Source organism: Somniosus microcephalus, chromosome 6 (assembly GCF_052327205.1).
Source record: "Somniosus microcephalus isolate GS21.2 chromosome 6, FLI_Smic_1.0, whole genome shotgun sequence".
Lineage (NCBI taxonomy): Eukaryota > Metazoa > Chordata > Chondrichthyes > Squaliformes > Somniosidae > Somniosus > Somniosus microcephalus.
Window position 1 is genome coordinate 49620845 of NC_140992.1, and position 19763 is coordinate 49640607.

General features: G+C 45.8%; 1 protein-coding gene across 1 annotated transcript in view; it reads right to left on the bottom strand.

The window, feature by feature from the left end:
- LOC147115698 (chloride channel protein 2-like) overlaps positions 1-19763 on the bottom strand; it is a 644493-nt gene that overhangs the window by 308112 nt on the left and 316618 nt on the right. The window contains exon 5 of the mRNA XM_085990183.1: positions 16588-16721. Within this exon, the coding sequence (XP_085846309.1) occupies positions 16588-16721 (134 nt within the window). The remainder of the gene's footprint in view (positions 1-16587; positions 16722-19763) is intronic.

The following is a 19763-nucleotide window of genomic DNA, read 5'->3' on the forward strand; positions in this document are numbered from 1 at the left end:
TAATGATCCTCTGCGCGGTGGCCTCGAGAGGATCCACCGGCAGGAAGGTCCCGCCCACGGTGAGCCCCTTGGCGACAGCCAGGGACACCGCCCGCTCCGACCCCAGGAAGAACACAGCCTTCCCATACATTTTCGAGGCCGCGACGATGGCTGAGGGGCCGACAACCCCAGCCATGGCCTTGACGCAGGCCTCGATGGTCATAGTGGGGTGAGTGTAGCTCTTCACCCCAAGCTTTTTTGTTATTAATCGAAAAGGTGACGGGGCAGCAGGAACAGCGGGAGCAGCTGTGGCCGTGGCTACCACTCTCGCATAGGTCCCGGCTGGCCCCGCCACCGGCGAAGACGCAGTCGCCATTCTGGGGTGCTTTTTTTAAGGGCTACACTCACCCCAAGTCACAGGCCTGAAGGTGTTAATGGCCTCGGTGTATATATATATTTTTTGTCCTCTATTGAGCAGAGGGAGCTGATTAAAATGAGGACACACCTCTCTCCTTATTGATTTAAATTGGGAGAGTGGCCTCTCCCCTCTGCTCAATTGGCAATTAATAAAATAGATGAAACTAAGGTGCCTTAGAAAGACAGGCAGAGAGAGACAAAGAGAGAGAGAGAGGTGGGGGGGTGGGAAGGAGGGAGGCCGCAAAGGGCAGTGTTGCCACTCAGGATGGTGGGTGGGTGTTGGCAGGGTTGCACTCTCCGATGGAAAAAGTCTTTGGTGATGGTGGTCTTCTGGCAGGGGGAGAAGACGTCTTCACCTGGAAAAGCTGGAGAAGCCCAGGCTTAGTCCTGCAACAGGTCTTAACGATGTAATTAAATTAAATTAAGGACTTCACCTTGGGCAGCTCCAAGCTCTCCCAGGGCAGGCAATAGAAGGGATGCTAATTAGTGGTGTGTGTGGCCTAGCTTTTAACAAGAGCACACACACACACTACACCCCTTGATGATCCGGCCTTGCTTCTTCTTTTCTCCCCCCACCTAAAATACAAAGTCTTGGGAGAGTGCCCCAAATAACACCCACCTGTAGATGTTCCGGATGAAGTTTTCTTCCCTCCTTTCAAGCAGTTGGTTTCTCTCCCCTCTCTCCCTCTCCTGAAGTGGAGGCCAATTTGGGGAGGCAGTGATAGAAAGGCCTCTCCCCTGGTTGATGTTGATGTAGGCCTCCTTTCTCCTTCTCCTCCTCTGTCCTCTCTCTCCAGGCACCTCAGTTGATGTAATGATGGTGGAGTTGGTGGTGGTGGTCCAACGTTCTCCTCCTCTTCCTGGTCAGGGGACCACCACTTTAATCCACTCTCCAAAGTCTGGCTGCTCCCTCTGCTCGTGCTTGCAACTGAACAGAGGGTAAGTTAAGACTGAAGTACAGAAGCCTGCTATGGCTTTATATACAGGGGTGGTCACTGCCGGTACTGCAGTATAGAATCAGTTCTTCTCTTAAAAAGGTACATACACAACAATTCCTCCCCTTTTAGATAAACAGTACATAACATTCATTTAACAACTAAATAATAACTAATTACAATTACAATTTTCTCTGTACTGTATACATCAACTGAAATAATCATTTATAAGTTCAGTCTTTGAGGAGGCTTCCTGATCCTGACTGGATAGCGCCTTTCTCGAGTATCCTGTTCTTGCGGCGGAGTTGATTCTGGCTCATTGTCATTGGTTGGTTCGTCAGCTTCCAATACCACTGCTTCTGAGGTAGACGCAATCTGTACTTCAGGTTTATTACCAGGTGCACATGCTCGTGGTATGGGTTTGGCTTGTTCCTGTGACTCTAGAATCTGGTCAGCATGGCGTCTCACGATGCTCTCTCCAACGTCCACTGTGTACATTAGTGGTCCCTGCTGTGTGCATGTCGTTCCTGGCTGCCATTTTTCTGTTCGGTAGTCGCGGGCCAAGACTGGTTGCCCTATCTTGAAGCTCCTGGTTGGCTTCTCATTGACGTGCTGGAATTGCTTATCCTCAACATCTCGTCTTATGTTTGGTTTGAGCAAATCCAGGCGACATCTTAGCCTTCGGTTGAAGAACATTATGGCTGGAGCTCGGTTGGTGACTGCATGTGTCGCATTCTGGTAAGCAAACAAGAAATTATCCACCTTGTGTTGTAGTGGTATGTCGTCGTTATACATCGCCTTTATTGCCTTTATAAAGGTCTGAACAAACCTCTCAGCCAATCCATTTGTGGCTGGATGATATGGGGCAGATGTGTAATGTTTCACCCCATTATTCCTCAGAAACCTCCGGAAATCCTCTGACACAAACTATGGCCCATTGTCGGAGCAAATCTGTTCTGGCAAGCCACTCCTGGCGAAGATGGTCCGTAGGACTGCAATAGTTTTCTCCGTGGTGGTGGAGGACATTTTGATGACCTCTGGCCATTTCGAATGGGCGTCCACGGCGATTAGTAACATTGAGTCCATAAATGGACCAGCAAAATCAATGTGTACCCGTTGCCATGGAGATGAGGGCCACTCCCATGGATGTAGCGGGGCCTGTGGTGGAGCGTTTTGGACCTTCTGGCATCCTGTGCATCTCTTGGTCATATCCTCGATTTCTTTATTGATTCCCGGCCACCACACAAACGCCCTGGCTAGGCTGTTCATTTTTACCCCTCCCAGATGACCCTCATGAAGCTCATTGAGCACTCTATCTCTCAACTTGGGTGGAATTACCACTCGGGATCCACACATCAAGGTCCCCCGGCAGACTGACAGCTGTTCTCTCCTTGGCGAGAATGCTGGCAACAGTGAGTCGCCATGTGCTGGCCATCCCTTCACCGTCAAATCATAGACCCGAGAGTGTGTTGGGTCATTTCGGGTTTCCTTCCCTATACTTGAGTTTGTAACAGGTAGACATTCGACTATGGTCGCATGGAATATCTCAACAGGGTCCACTGCAGGTGCTTCCTCTACCATAGGCAACGGTAGGCGCGACAGCCCATCAGCGTTTCCATGCTGTTTCGTACCCTTGTACTCTATGTCGTACTGATGTGCCCCTAGAAAAAGTGACCATCTTTGCAGCCGTTGCGCCGTCATCACCGGAACGCCCTTCTTTGGGTTAAAAATGGAGACCAGGGGCTGATGATCAGTCAGTAGGGTGATTTTCTGCCCGTGCAGAGAGTGATTGAACTTCTTCACCCCCCACACCAGGCTGAGGGCCTCCCTGTCAATCTGGGCGTAGTTATGCTCGGCTGAGGTTAACGAGTGCGACGCAAAGACTATTGGCCTCTCTGAACCGTCAAGGAATTTGTGTGACAGCACCGCTCCGATGCCGTAGGGAGACGCATCACATGCTAACCGAATCAGTAGTGTTGGATTGTAGTGGGCCAATACTTCTTTTGAAGTGATTAGGCATTTACATTTCTGAAAGGCACGCTTACACTCATCACTCCATTTCCATGTTACTCCAGTTTGCAGCAGGGCGTTCAGTGGGTGCAAAATTGTAGATAAATTCGGCAAGAACTTATGGTAGTAGTTCACCAACCCAAGGAACGACCACAGTTGCGACACATTTTCCGGTGCTGGAGCCTTGACTACAGCCTCAATCTTGTCCGGCGACTTATGCAACCCTTCCTCATCAATCATGTGGCCACAATACGAGATTTGTCTCCTGAAGAACTCGCATTTGGGGCGGTTGGCTCGTAGCCCATATTCCTGTAATCTAGTGAGCACCTGCTCCAGGTTGGCAAGGTGTTCACTGTCATTTTCGCCCGTAACCAGGATGTCGTCCAAATAACACTGGGTCCCTGGGATCCCTTGCAGGACTTGTTCCATCGCCCTCTGCCAAATAGCCGGGGCTGATGCTACCCCGAATACCAGTCGATTGTACTGGTAAAGGCCTTTGTGAGTGTTTATCGTGAGGTATTTCCTAGATGCTTCTTCCACCTCCATTTGTAGATACGCTTGGGCCAGATCAATCTTTGTAAAGCGTTTCCCTCCAGATAGTGAGGCGAAAATATCTTCTATCCGTGGAAGTGGATATTGTACTGTGTGTACGACTGGGTTCACAGTTACCTTGAAGTCCCCACAGATGCGAACCTTCTTCGGCTCCCCAGGCGTGCTGCTCAATGATTTCTTCATTACAGGATTGATGGGTGTGGCCCACTCGCTCCAGTCCACCTTGGACAGCACACCCGAACGCTCCAGACTCTCCAGCTCTGCTTCAACGGCTGGGCGGATCGCGTAAGGTACCGGACTGGCCTTAAAAAATTTTGGGTTTGCGTTATCTTCGATTTTTATCGTTGCCGTTACTCCTTTTAGAGTCCCAAGTCCTTGTTGGAACACCTCTTTCGCGTCAGTTAGAATTTTTGACAGTCGTCCAGGTGTGATGTCATCATCCTTTTTGTCAGCCACAGTTAGCGCCTGAATGGAATGCCAATCCAATTGTATTTTTCGGATCCATTCACGTCCCAATAATGGTGGTCCTCCATCTGGTAGTATATATAGATACAGTTTCTGTGTTTCCTTGCCGTTGTATTAAACTGGCACCCTTATTTTTCCTCTGGGGTAGATTTTCGCCCCGTGTATGTCTTCAATACAATGGACATGTCCTTCAAGGGTATGTGTGAGAATAGCCGCTCATAGTCTCGTTGATTCATGACAGTTAGGGCTGATCCTATGTCCAATTCCATCTTTACTGGGGACCCTGCTATCATGAGGGTGACCCAAATGGTTCGGTGATCCTCCTTTGCGATCACGTTGTGTAACTTTAGGCAACTTAGTCTCCTGCTCCCGGAGTCATTATCACTCTCCTGATCTTCCGAACTACTGTCTGTCAATTTCTTTACTTTCTTGTACTTTTCCTTAGTAGTTCTTGTAGTGTTGGTTTTCTTTCCCGACCTGCAGACTCTTGCTATGTGTCCCATTTTCCCCACATTGCCTGCATACTTTGTCCTTAAACCAGCAGTCCATCTGATCATGGGTTGTTCTGCCACAGCGATAGCACTTTTCTGTTCCATACGCCATTTCGTTAGCGCTGTATTCTTGTGGTTTCTGTTGTATTTCCGCAGCTCCCCGTGCTGCTGCTTCGTAGGATACTGCCACGCTGAAAGCCTGTTCTACCGTCAGGTCCTTTTCCGAAAGTAGTCGTTTCTGGGTTCCTTCACTCTGGAGCCCGCAGACAAACTTATCCCGCAAGGTGTCTGCCAGTCCTGCTCCGAACTGGCAGTGCTTCGATAACTTGCGTAGTTCCGTAAGATAATCAGCATTGCTCTCATCTTTGTGCTGGTTTCTTTTATGGAACTTGAATCTTTCTGCTATCAGCAGCGGTGTAGGGTTTAGGTGTTCCTGTAAGATATTAACAATCTCTTCAAAACTTTTCTCCATTGGTTTAGCTGGGGTAATTAAATTCCGTAATGGGCCGTACGTTCTCGTGCCCATCAAATTTAATAATACCGACGCCTTCTTTCCATCGGCCACCTCATTTGCCTTGCAGTACACTTCAATTCTTTCCACATACGTGGTCCAGTCTTCTACCTCGTTGTCGAAAGCAGTGATTACTGCCACTTTTCGGCATCTTGGGTGATTTAAAATGGCGCCTCCCGTGCTTTTTCTTCTTCCCCAATGGATTAAAATGGCGCCTCCCGCACTTTTCCTTCTTCCCCTTGCTGCCACGCTGCTCCTAGCGTTCTGCAGGGTAATGGCAGCAACCCGCGGCTTCGGCGCGTCTCACTTTTCCTTCCCCTTGTTTTATTTTCGCTACGCTGCCCGGTTCTTGAGCACCGACCGCGCCCTGTGCACTCCACCCTCTCTCTCTCTCTTTTCCTCCCGACGACGCTGCACGGCCCCTTTTGCAGAGCCGCTCAATCGAGCTCGAGCCCGCCGCAGTCCGGAAGGGTCAGCGCACTACCTGCTACCAGCACGATTTGCTGGAACACCTTGACTGGGGAGCCAAGCCCAGCTCTCCACAGCCTCTCCTGCAACTCTCCGAACTCCGATGGATCCTTGGGCGGTTGCCCGCAGTCGACGCCCGTTGCTCTGACTTCGACCTCCAAGAAGCTTCTTCTCAGGGAAAGATCCCCGTGAGGTGATGCAGTACTGCAGGTGAGTTCGAACCTGTTCGTCGCCAATGTAGTGTCCGAGTATCAATAATACACGGACTGCAGGAGAACAATAATAACAGGTATTTACTGAACAGAGGGTAACTTAAGACTGAAGTACAGAAGCCTGCTATGGCTTTATATACAGGGGTGGTCACTGCCGGTACTGCAGTATAGAATCAGTTCTTCTCTTAAAGGTACATACACAACAGATGTGAAGAGGGTTGCCCTGTTGGGCATTCTCCCCAGAGGAAAATGCTGCAGCATGGCTGGTAGGAGGTACAATTTGGTCTTAACGCTATGCTCATTATCCACAAGGGCTGGGAACAGATGCAGAAGACGGCAAAAACATTAAGGAAGCCTACCGAATGGTACCACTTACCAGGCACATGGCCCAAGTATGCGTCCCACAAAACATGCTGCTAGGCAATATGTGGCACATTTACTTCTAGCCCCCTGTACTTGGGGAAATGTAGCACTCCGGTGGCATTTGGCAGTTAGATCATGCTCCTGGTACTCGCCAGTAGCAAAAGAGATGACGTTTCTGATTATGTTGATACAGCGTAAAGGGTCCCTGTCCATTTTTACATGGACAGTTTCTATTATAAATGTGGGTATAAGAATTTATAATGGGAAATGTACACGGAGCCAAGATTTTTAATATAGTAGAGGTGATGAGTGTGAATAAGTTAAAGTGAGTGAAATTAATAATTCCCTTTCAATAGAGATATTACAAAAGTAGGCCCTTGTATTTCAATCTTATTTTAACATGAAAGCTGTAGAAATTTGTATGCTCTTACATTAACTCTCCTTTTCCCTGGTGATTCTATATTCCAGAGGTATTGAGCACTAGTTAATAATTCTCGAACTGCTCATCAGTTGCCAGATTTAATGAGTGGAAATAAAGGATGCCTGGTATGTAGAATACCTTAATATTCAGTAAAACTGACTCCTGAGAGGAACCCACCATCAAGAGCTTCCACTTTATAGGCCAGATTTTCCTCCAATATTCCAGTTGAAATCAGGCAGTATGGTAGCAGAAAATTAATGAAAATTGGTGGCTGAAATATCCCTCCTGAAACAGCTCACATAGCTGGACCATGTTGATTTGCTGCAATGTATGTGAGTGAATGAGCGAGTGCGAGTGGAGGAAAAATAACAAGAAAAGGATGATACCAGCCCTGAGCCACAGGAAAGCCACCAGTTTCATCAATACTCGCTTTATGTTCTCAGCATAACCTGTATCTATCGATTGAGGGGGCTTAAATGAGGGGGACCCCCACTGGTCCTGGTATGCTCTGCCCTGTTACACAATGATTTGTCCTGTGAACAGGGAAGCAGCGCTGAGATGGAAGAAATTTGGAGAATAGATGAGTGACAGTAAAATAGCCAATCTGTTTCCCAGCTTGTGTGCATGTTGAAGATGATGCACCAGGCAGGGTGATTTTCTAGTAAGCTTGATTTGTGGGGGGTCACATTTCCAAATGGTCAAGTGACAACAATTCAGGTTTGAAGTAGCAGCAATAAAGTGTGCTGTGCTGCAGTATGTAACATTTTGTGATCTATTGAGATCATTGAAAAGTTTGCGCCACTGCAGCCTGGTCCTCCTGACGACATCCTTGCTTGTGCCCTCCTGTGCAATGTGTAACCAGGCTGCGTTAGTCTCCTGGGGAGGTCTCCTCCGCCCATTGGAAGGGAAGAGAACCTCCCTGCCTGCTGTGACTCCCTCCATAAGCATATGGAGGAAGTCATGGGAGAGCCTGGGTGCAGCCCTGCACCTCTGTGCAGTGCTTGTCAGTGTTTGCAGCACCTCAATGCTGTAGAACACTGACAGCACAAATGTCAAGGTAATTTTGGGCATGGTCCCTTTAAGGAAACCGGCTGATGATGTCATCAGACCCGCTTCCTTCAATTGGCCGGGAAACTCGCTGGGCGGACTTGCTGCTGCGTGAGATGGCTGTGAGGAATGTTGTTGTTTGGCACTTCAGTGCACCTTGCTTATCAGGAGGTGATGACCAGCTCAAGTGGTCAGTACAGTGTATAGGTGCCATCTATCGTGTCATATCCTCTTTGGATCCTAGCACCCAGGAAATGCTCTATTGAACTGATGTCTCCTTTCCACAGGACAAATAATGAACATGCTGCTCATTGCAAGTCTTTGTCATTTGCTTGATGGATCTAGACAGTCAACTGACTTCATTTGACATACATCACCAGTGGCATTGGAAAGATCTGATGACATAAGATTTTAATGAATTCCTATGGCAACAGCCATTCCTATGGAACCAGTTGTCTGCAGGATGACCTCCAGAGCTGGCATAACTATGTGGCAGTCTCAGTCTGAAGCAGAGGCACATAGAAACATAGAAGATAGGAGCAGGAGTAGGCCATTCGGCCCCTCGAGCCTGTTCCGCCATTTAATGAGATCATGGCTGATCATCCAAATTCAGTACCCTGTCCCTGCTTTCTCCCCATATCCCTTGATCCCTTTAGCCTTAAGAAATATATCTAACTCCTTCTTGAATATATTTAATGAATTGGCCTTAATGGCCTTCTTTGGTAGAGAATTCCACAGGTTCACCACTCTCTGGGTGAAGAAATTCCTCCTCGTCTCAGTCCTAAATGGCTTACCCCTTATCCTTAGGCTGTGACCCCTGCATCTGGACTCCCCCGCCATCGGGAACATCCTTCCTGCATCTAGTCTGTCTAGTCCTGGTAGAATTTTATAAGTTTCAATGAGATCCCTTCTCATTCTTCTAAACTCGAGAGAATACAAGACCAATCGACCCAATTTCTCTTCATATGTCATTCCTGCCATCTCAGGTATCAGTCTGATGAATCTTCGCTGCACTCCCTCCATGGCAAGAACATCCTTCCTCAGATAAGGTGACCAAAACTGCACACAATACTCAAGGTGTGGTCTCACCAAGGCCCTGTACAACTGCAGCAAGACATCCTTGCTCCTGTACTTGAATCCTCTCGCTATGAAGTCAACATACCATTTGCCTTCTTAACCGCCTGCTGCACCTGCATGCTTACCTTCAGCGACTGGTGCACAAGGACACCCAGGTCTTGTTGCACTTCCCCTTTTCCCAATCTATTGCCATTCAGATAATAATCTGCCTTCCTGTTTTTGCCACCAAAGTGGATAACCTCGCATTTATCCACATTATACTGCATCTGCCATGCATCTGCCCAATCACCCAACCTGTCCAAATCATACTGGAATTTCTCTGCATCCTCCTCACAGCACACACACCCACCCAGCTTTGTGTCGTCTGCAAACTTGGAGATATTACATCTAGTTCCCTTGTCTGGATCAATAATATATATTGTGAATAACTGGGGTCCTAGCACCGATCCCTGCGGTAGCCCACTAGTCACTGCCTGCCACTCGGAAAAAGACCTGATTATTCCAACTCTTTGCTTCCTGTCTGCCAGCCAGTTCTCTATCCAAGTCAGTACCTTACCCCCAATCCCATGTGCTTTAACGTTGCACGCTAATCTCTTATGCGGGACCTTATCGAAAGCCGTCTGAAAGTCCAAATGCACCACATCCACTGGTTCTCCCTTATCTATTCTACCAGATACATCCTCAAAAAATTCCAGTAGATTAGTCAAGCATGATTTACCTTTTGTAAATCCATGTTGACTTTGTCCAATCCTGTCATTGTTTTCCAAGTGCTCTGCTATTACATCTTTTATAATGGACTCTAGCATTTTCCCCACTACCGATGTCAGGCTTACCGATCTATAATTCCCCGTTTTCTCTCTACCACCTTTTTTGAATAGTGGGGTTACATTAGCTACCCTCCAATCCATGGGAACTGTTCCAGAGTCCATAGAATTTTGGAAGATGACCAGCAATGCATCTACTATTTCTAGGGCCACTTCCTTAAGTACACTAGGACGTAGATTATCAGGCCCTGGGGATTTATCGGCCTTCAATCCTGTCAATTTCACCAACACCATTTCCCTACAAATACTGATTTCATTCAGTTCCTCCCTCTCATTAGACCCTATGTTCCCGACATCTCTGGGAGGTTATTTGTGTCCTCCTTTGTGAAGACAGAACCAAAGTATGTATTTAATTGGTCTTCCATTTCTTTGTTCCCCATTATAAATTCCCCTGATTCTGACTGCAAGGGACCTACACTTGACTTCACCAATCTTTTTCTCTTCACATATCTATAGAAGCTTTTACAGTCATTTTTTATGTTCCCTGCAAGCTTACTCTCATAATCTATTTTCCCCCTCTTAATTAATCCCTTTGTCCTCCTTTGCTGAATCCTAAACTGCTCCCAATCCTCAGGTTTGCTGCTTTTTCTGGCCAATTTATATGTCCTCTCCTTGGATCTTATGCTATCCCTAATTTTCCTTGTTAGCCACGGTTGAGTCACCTTTTTTGTTTTATTTTTATGCCAAACAGGGATGAACAAATTCTGTAGTTCATCCATGCAATCTTTAAATGTTTGCCATTGCCTATCCACCGTCAACCCTTTAAGTAACGTTCCCCAATCCATCCTAGCCAACTCCCACCTCATACCATCGTAGTTTCCTTTATTTATATTCAGGACCCTAGTCTCTGAGTCAAATACTTCACTCTCCATCTTAATGAAGAATTCTATCATACAGGAAACTTTTGATTTACCAGCACCTAAATAACCGGAAATCTCGGTTAACAGGCAAAATTCAGGAGTAGGTTCAGGTAAGTTTTATTACTTGCCTTCCTTGATCTGTTGCTGTGCAAGGGTGTGGCTGCAGCTGTTGCTAAGCTACAGGTACGCTTGGAACTTGTGGCCATTGTTCTGAACCTAACAGGGTTTGTTGCTTTATACGGATCTCTCAGCTCCGTATCTTTTACTATAGCTTTCGGTTATCCGGAATTTTTGATGAACCGGCACCACGTCGGTCCCGGATAAAAAAAAGTTTCCTGTATTATGATCGCTCCGCCCCAAGTGGCCTCGCACAACAAGATTGCTAATGAATCCTTTCATTACATAATACCCAGTCTAAGATGGCCTGATCTCTAGTTGGTTCCTCGACATATTGGTCCAGGAAACCATCCCGTATACACTCTAGGAATTCCCCCTCCACAGTATTGTTACTAATTTGGTTAGCCCAATCTATATGTAGATTAAAGTCACCCATGATAACTGCTGTGCCCTTATTGCACGTGTCTCTAATTTCCCGTTTAATGCCATCCCCAACCTCAGCATTACTGTTTGGGGGTCTGTATACAACTCCCACTAACGTTTTCTGCCCCTTGGTATTTCTCAGCTCTAGAGGATATGCCCAAGAAAAAACAAACTTGTGTCTATATTGTACTTTTCAAGCTCTCAGGACCTCCCATTGCACTTCACAGCCAGTTAGTTACCTTTGAAAGGTAGTCACTGTTGTTTTGTAGGCAAATACGACAGCCAATTTGCACACAAGGTCCCGCAACCAACAAGGAGATAAATAATCAGTTGATCTGTTTTTGTTGGTGTTGGTTGAGGAATAATTGTTGACGTGGAATACTGTCTTGGTCAGTAAATGTGGGGTAAGGATGGGTGCATACATACCTGACGAGGTGCTTAAAATGTTAAAAGGATATGGAGAAACTATTTCCTCTGGTGGGGGAATAAAGAACAAGGAGACATAGGGGGAGAAATTGGGTGAGTAGCGCCACCTGTTAGCGCCTAAAGAGGCAGTCAGTGGCTGTAGCGCCACTGGCTGCGTCTCCGGCGATATTCAGAAGGGGCGCTAATGGTGGCGTTAGGCATTTGCGCTGCGCCGCCACCGATGACGTCATCGGTGTGCGCAGCGCCCCATTCGTGCCCCGTTCGCGATATTTGGTAGCGAACGCCACAGTTGCGCCGCTCGCTACCCGCGCCCGGTTCACGGGGCCTTACTGTGCCGGCAGCGGCGCAAGTTAAGGTGGAGGTGCGGGGCGGCCGCTTTTTCGGCGGCCGCCTGCCAGCACCTCCGTCCCCGGCCTCCTAACCCCTCCACCCCCCCCCCCCCCCGCGGCATTGCCGGCTGTTTCCCGAGAGCCCGGCACTTCTCCTTGGTGCTGGGCTCATTTGCCGGCACTCGCGATCGGGGATCGCGCTGTTGCAGGCACCTCCCCCTTAACAGTGGGAGGACGGCCTGCAGTACCGCAGCGTGTGGCGCTGCGGCACGTTGCGCTGCGATAATCAGTTTCAGCGCCCTAAGAGGGACGCGGAGCGCCTCGAGCCTCGCCCCGTCTCCCTCGAAGGGCACTGAAACTGAGTTTCTGGCGATCGGTATCACTCCGATCGCTGCGCTAAATCCTGCGCTCAGGCAACTTTTGCGCCACTTTGGCGCCCCAACCCAATTTCTAGGCCATAATCTTAAAATGAGAGCTAGGTCATTCAGGAGCGAAATCAGGAAGCATTTCTTTTCGCACAAAGGGTAGTAGAAATCTGGAACTCTCTTCCCCCAAAAGGCTGTGGATACTCGGACAATTGGAGCTTTCAAGACAGAGATAGATAGATTTTTGTTAGGTAAGGGTATCAAGGGCTATGGAGCAAAAGCGAGTAAATGGAGATGAGGTGCAGATCAGCCCTGATTTGATTGAATGGCAGAGGAGGCTCGATGGGCTGAATGGCCTACCCATGTTTCTAATATTAGGAATGTAGAATACTATTTATTCAAAATTGTTATAATATTTGATAGCATTGTGGTAAAATAAGATGCTAAATTTAACGTATGTCAAGCAGCTACACTGTTCGCATCAGTTGGTTTCTCCTAAAACCACATTCCTGCTACTTGCCCATCACCCCACCAACTGCCTGGTCCTACTTGCTACTGAATTTGGCAAACGGTGGAACCCCTGAGTTGCACTATTGATTCCTCTCATCCTCTTAGGAAACTTTAATTAAAGCCTACTTCCTGCAAATTGCATTTTTAACATGATGACTTTTAAAGAGATTTTATTTGTGTGGTGATTTTATTTGTGGTGGGGATTGAGATTGAGTTTTGCCTGGATTGTTTACTCATGTTACTGATATTTAACCTTCACCTCCAGTTCCTGGTTCATGTAATATCAAACATAGCAGATGCCTGCAAGCTGTCGGTATTGACGTAATGGTTTCTAGTACTGTAATGCTCAGCAAGTGGACTAAGTGGGCAGAAAAGCTAATTTTCTGAAAGTTAAGTATTAAGAAACTGTTAGAACATGGTCTATTTTTAAAGAGTTCCAGCATATGTTGTTTATTTATTTTAGAGACAGTAAATAGAATTGCAATTACTTAATTGTGTTCATCCTAGGAATAAAACCATTAGTGGCCATAATCACACAGATCTCGTATTTTAAAGCTGTGCTTTATTACATTTGCAAACAATGTATATGGACTTGTAAAATTCAAGCAATTTCTCCATTAATTGATTGACTAGTGATGCTTCTCAGCACTTTTCTGACAGATTGAAACATTATTCTTATTGCTGCTCTCCAGAACTCCATAAATGTTCTAAGCCATAAAATCAATTATGTTTGAGTCAGTTATGTTCGTGAAGGGGCAATGCTGGCAGATTTCATTAGTAAAGCACCACAGTATCCCTATTAGTGGACTAAATATACTTTTATGACCACCAATTTCTCAGAAACCAGTGGGCACTAAGTACGCTTACTCTTCTAACACTTGCATAGCCTGCTAAATCCCACAGCATCAAATGCATCCTGAGTAGACTGTGATGAGGCCTGTAGTCAAACATCCCTAAGCGTCAGGGACATTCAGATGTGTTACAATGATCGGGTCTAATGCACATGTAATTCTCTCTCAATATTCTATTCACCTAAAATATTATTTTTTAAATGCACTGCTGCAGTTCTGCAGAAATATACAAAGATTACATTACACCATTTCAACTGGATTTTCCACTGCAATTCCTATTCCCAAAAAATGATACTTGAGAAACTTAAAATAACAGAAGCTAGCAAGACCAAGAAAACAGATAAATAGTGCTTGGGCATCTAATATATGTAACTTGGAGTAATCGGATAGGTGGATAGAGAGAGGAGCCATTTCTAAACTGTCTTTTTAAATAAGTACAATTACTGTAAGATTTATTCACACGCTATAAAATTGATCCCTGTGACAAATCTTGGGTCTGCACTTTATAATCTCTCAGGTTCATCCGTCTATCACGTAAGCAAATCCAACAGCCCTTATGATCAGAAGTTTACCTTTACTACCCAATATCTGGTGACCTGGGGGGGGTCACAACAATGAAATTCCCTTTGTTACATGAACTGGGGGCCATAATCGCACACACACCATCACGTGAATTTCCCCTATCTTCCAGTAAACAGATTGATGAACACTCTAATGCGATGGAGCCAAATAAAAATCAGGCTGCTTTATATTTTACATATAATAAAAGGAACAGACAGAATAATGTTAACCTAATGCTCTTCATCAAATAGAAAATAACAAAGCATGCCACACTATCTGTTTTAGTGGACCAGTAATTTCTCTGAAACAGGTCAGCAATAAGCTTACTTTCCTTCCCTAATCAGATCTCTCCAAATGGCCTGTTTCTATGTCCTTTCTTGCTTGACAGGAAGCCTAAGACTTGATCTCAGACCCTTCCCCAGCATCCCTTGTTCAGCAATGCCAGTTGAGCTGCCAACTAAACTTATCTGGGATCAGAAACCTCCCCTTTTCACAGTACCTATATGGTCCGTTCAGGCAAGTCCCTGTTGTGCTGAGTAAAAAGGAAGCTATACTGACGATATGGCCTGTATTTTTCTGACTTCATCGGTAAAATGGTGGGTTGGGATCACTGCCCACCCAACCACATTTTTCTTGGAGCCTCATTTAACAAACAGGGCGGGATTTCGGAGAGAATCCCAATCTTGACTGGGTCTTTGACTTCTGGCACTCACATCTGCCGGCATTATCTCCACCACAGCTTCTGAGAATTTTGGGACCTTGGTCATTACAGACCTTCCCACTGCCCTCAAATGGTGCTCCTCTTCCTCCCATTGCATTACAATGTTTAAGTGCATGTATATATCCCTCTGCAACCCCCATCCTCTTCCTCCCCCTTCTGAATCACCTGCTGTGTTTTTGGTCATTTCTGCTGCAGGCTGCCTCGATTTTCCTCCCACCAAGCAGCAAAAGCCTATGAAGGATCTCACTCATTTTTTCTTTGACACTATGTAGTCCTGGATGGTATTACAATTTCTTCTGTCTCTGCCTCCAAGGGACCCAGAAACAGGACATTCGGCCCAACAGGTTCATGCCGGTGTTTATGAAGCCTCCTCCCAACCCTCATCATCTAACCCCATCAACATATCCTTCTATTCCTTTCTTCTATTGCTTATCTAGCTTCCCCATGAATGCATCTATGCTGTTCGCCTCAACTACTCCTTGTGGTAGCAAGTTCCACATTCAAACCAGTCTCTGGGTAAAGAAGTTTCTCCTTAATTCCCTATTGGATTTATTAGTGGCTAGCTTGTATTTATGGCCCCTAGTTCTGGTCTCCCCCACATGTCCTCATCCGCCTCCTCCTCAAAGCACACGAGCGATGGAATCTCCAAGGCAAAATCCATTACTTCACTATGGCGAGATCCACTTAAATTCTCAGCAGATTTCACAAAGTACCTTTAAATGCTCAGAAACTGTAGCTTCAAAGTAATGGAAGTGATCGCCGACTAAAGTAGCTTTGAGGAATTGCACTCCTGTGTAACCTTTCACCTTTCTTATCTCTTCCCACCTGTGAGGCACCGTACAGCCTCAGCTTTACAGTGGCAGTGGGCAGAAATGCAGGGAAATCTCGGGGTGGGACGGGGGGGCACTTGTCCACTGACCCCCACTTCATTTAAATGCAGAAAGGTCCAGTTTTGACAGGCAGATCAGGGTTACACTGAGGTCATGTGAAAAATCCAAGTCTATATGTATAAATATTACTAGGAGATGTTAGAATGCCCCCCACCCATTAACTCAAACTGATATGGATAACAGTTTTGATAACTGGACTATTTTCTTTAGGGATATCTTATCTAAATATCTAGTCTCCCTTATGTTCCAGCAACACTAGCCTTCCCCCACAACACCCACTCTGTCAAGTAAAAAAAGAATGCTGGACCTTTAGGAATGAATCCTTAGAATACTGAATCTAACTTTATATCAATAGTTTGAAAAATCACTTATAGAATCATAGAATAGTACAGCACAGAAGGAGGTCATTTGGCCCATCAAGTCTGCACCGGCTGTTTTGAAGAGCAATCCAGTTAGTCCCACTCCCCCGCTCTTTCCCCATATCCCTGCAAATTTTTTTTACAAGTATTTATCCAATTCCCTTTTGAAGGCTACTATTGAATATATATCCACCGCCCTATCAGACAGTGCATTCCAAATACTAACCACTTGTTGCTTAAAAAAGTTTTCCTCATGTCTCCTCTGATTCTTTTGCCAATGACCTTAAATCTGTGCCCTCTCATTATCGACCCTTCAGCCATTGGAAACAGTTTCTCTTTATTTACTTGTTGGCCAAATAGTCAACAGTCCCAAAACACGACTGACTGTAATCAAGTCTCTTACCTCTTTACCTAATGGCATCCCACTTCCTAATGCACAAGTTAAGCCAATCACTTTGGCTACAAAAGTTTTTAAGGTGAGGTATTCTTTTAGCACCACTCCACGTAGGATTGTCTTCATCTCAGGTATTCCAGAACCTGTGAAAAAAGAACATGTAACAAGTTTTTGATACGTGCACAGGGGAAAAGGTACTGGGCTGTAGTTTTAATCTGTAATGAGAGTTTGCCAAAAGTACAAGACTATTGTTGATATGTTGACTTTAAATAGTATTAGTGCTTTGAAAAGTGGTATCAATGCTATTTAGCAATATGTAAGAGTGGTATTTATACCTGTAGTATTCCCACCAGAAATGCACGGGGTGAAGACATGCAAATCCTTATCAAGTGCTTGCAACTGAATAGTCATTTCTTCGCTTTAGCATACAATCTTTAGCAGGTGGTCATCATCACAATATCATAAGATATTAGTTATTTAGCCACTCTGCCTCACTTATTATCCAGGTCCTGTTGTTGAATTCAGTCTGACCAATTATGATCTTTTTCCTAACCCAGATCAATATCCCTTCCCCTACTATCTGCTGAATCAGGAACTGATCCAGTTCTCTTCTAAGGGGGGAAAATTGGGTTGATTTGCACCTCTCATTAGCACCCCAGGGGGGCACTGATGGGGCGCAAATCCCCAAGCGCTCGGCGCGGCTCACACCTCCCACAAAATTCAACGGGAGGTTAGTGGCGATGGTAGCCGGTAGCGCCCCACGGCGCTGTGCCGCCGGCGATGACGTCATCACTGTGCACAGCACCCCGATCGTGCCCCGGCCGCATCCTTGGGTTGCACCCCCTGACCTATCGCCAGACGAGATGTCCGACAGGGTCAGGGGGCGTTTTTGCAGCCGCGGAGGTGCTACTTAAAGGGCAGGTGTCAGGCGGCCATTTTTTTGGCCGACTGCCAGCACCAGCCCCCCTTCCCCTTTTTCCTTCAGGGTGCCGGCTGCGATCGCTCAGCCCGGCTCTCCTTGAGTGCTGGGCTGTTTTCACAGCACCCCGCTCCCCTGGTGCGTGAAGCGCTAGGCCCCTCCCCTTTAATCAGGGGAGGGAGGCCTGCAATGATGCGGCGCTACGTGCCGATGTGCGTGGCGCTGTTGCACGTAGCGCCGCAAAATTCACTGGTAGCGCCCCAAGAAGGTGGGGGCAGCGCTTCTAGTAGCGCCCCGCCTCCTGCTTGGGGCGCTACTACTGAAGTTACGGCGTGGGGCGTTAACTTTTTCAGGGCGCCACCGGATTTTTCCCCCAAATGCTTTAAACAGGGCCAGTATTTACTGCACTGGCAGCAGCCTATTCCATAATATTTCATCTATACCACCTGGGTGTAAAGTATTGCCTGACAAAGTTAAATTGGGTTGGGCAGATCATACACTCAAAATAAAGCCTACCCAATTTTCCTTCCATTTAAATTTTTATTGTCTTTGTGCCAATGCACCTACAGAACTCTTTAAAAAAAACAGCACTTTTATTGCAATCCAGTTCATAACATTTACGACTAGTAATTGTTGTTTCACTACTTGCTACACATTAGTTGCTTTTTAAATGCAATGTACGGGGAACATTCAATTGCAACAATGTAAGTTTCCATTTTCACCAGCACAAGTTAAGCCAATCACTTTGATTGCTTAATTTCACAAATTGTGTGAAACCCGTCCACAAGCAGTTAAATTCAAAATGGAGGTGAAAAAAAGAGGCTTCCAGCTTCATTACAATATTTAAATTACTTTAAAAAACTCAAAAGGGGAAAGTACAGCAAGTAGCAGTGGGGACTTAGTGATCATTATCTCAATTGTGAATTTGTCATCACTTCATTGATTAGTGATCTACCTATGTAATTATGGCATCGCCATTGATAGTTGGAGAATAAATTCCCTTTGTGCATAAAAAGATACAATGCACTCTGGCCGATGTCATTTATTATACAGTTAATAAATAAAATACAAGAGATTATAAAAGTTTGATGTACAGGACAAGATTCAACCTATCTTATTAACATGGGCATTATTGCCAATGTAAATAGAGAACACACGAGACTGGTGACATAACCACTCCACTATGTTACCTCAAAATTCCAGTATTGACTGTGTGATGTGTCAAAAGCTTATTTATTTGTATTCACTAAATTTTCACGTTATTTGTCAATTTTTTCTCATCATAAAATATTAGATTATATTCAGATAAGAAGGCATCAACTGGCTGAAGTGTTTGCCTTCCAGTAATTTTATTCTAAAAGAAAGATGAGAATTGCATTACAATGCATTGGCAGTTAATGACCTAGCAATGGTTTACAAAGTCTATTTTTAAAAATTTGTTCACTGGCAAGGCCAGCATTTATTGCCCATCCCTAGTTGCCCTTGAGAAGGTGGTGGTGAGCTGCCTTCTTGAACCGCTGCAGTTCGTGTGTTGAAGGTACTCCCAACTGTGCTGTTAGGGACGGAGTTCCAGGATTTTGGCCCAGCGATGATGAAGGAATGGCGATATATTTCCAAGTCAGGATGGTGTGTGACTTGGAGGGGAACTTGGAGGTGGTGCTGTTCCCATGCGCCTGCTGCCCTTGTCCTTCTAAGTGGTAGAGGTCATGGGTTTGGGAGGTGCTGCCGAAGAAGCCTTGGCGAGTTGCTGCAGTGCATCTTGTAGATTCCACCCATATTTCAGGATTCTTGTACATATCTTGTGAGCCAAGGTGCAAAAAGCAAAGGATCCAAGGGAGCATAGTGATCAGGTAGAACATGCACAGAAGTTATTGGAGTCTAACATTCAAAAAGAGTTTGCTCATTACAGATGGTCTGCAAGCCAAGTGAAATCCAGAAGAAAGATGTTCAGAAAGGGCAGAGTAAAATTTCTCATTAAGCTAATATTTTCTCTCCATTAGAGCTGCAGCATTAATTCCAACATCAACAGTTATAATTACAGGCGCTGTGGGCTAAACCAACCAAAAGCTCAGTTAAAAGAAAACTTGTACATCATTCTCTAGGAGTCAACTGATCTAACACTGCATTGGAAGAAGTTACATTGGCCAGAATTGTCCCATAAAAACAGGGTGGGTTTGGAGCGTGGGGCAGATAAATTGTTAAAAATGGGATTCCCGACCTGATCCCGCCTCTAACTCGCCCACTTCCGGTTTTGCCGGAGGCGAGA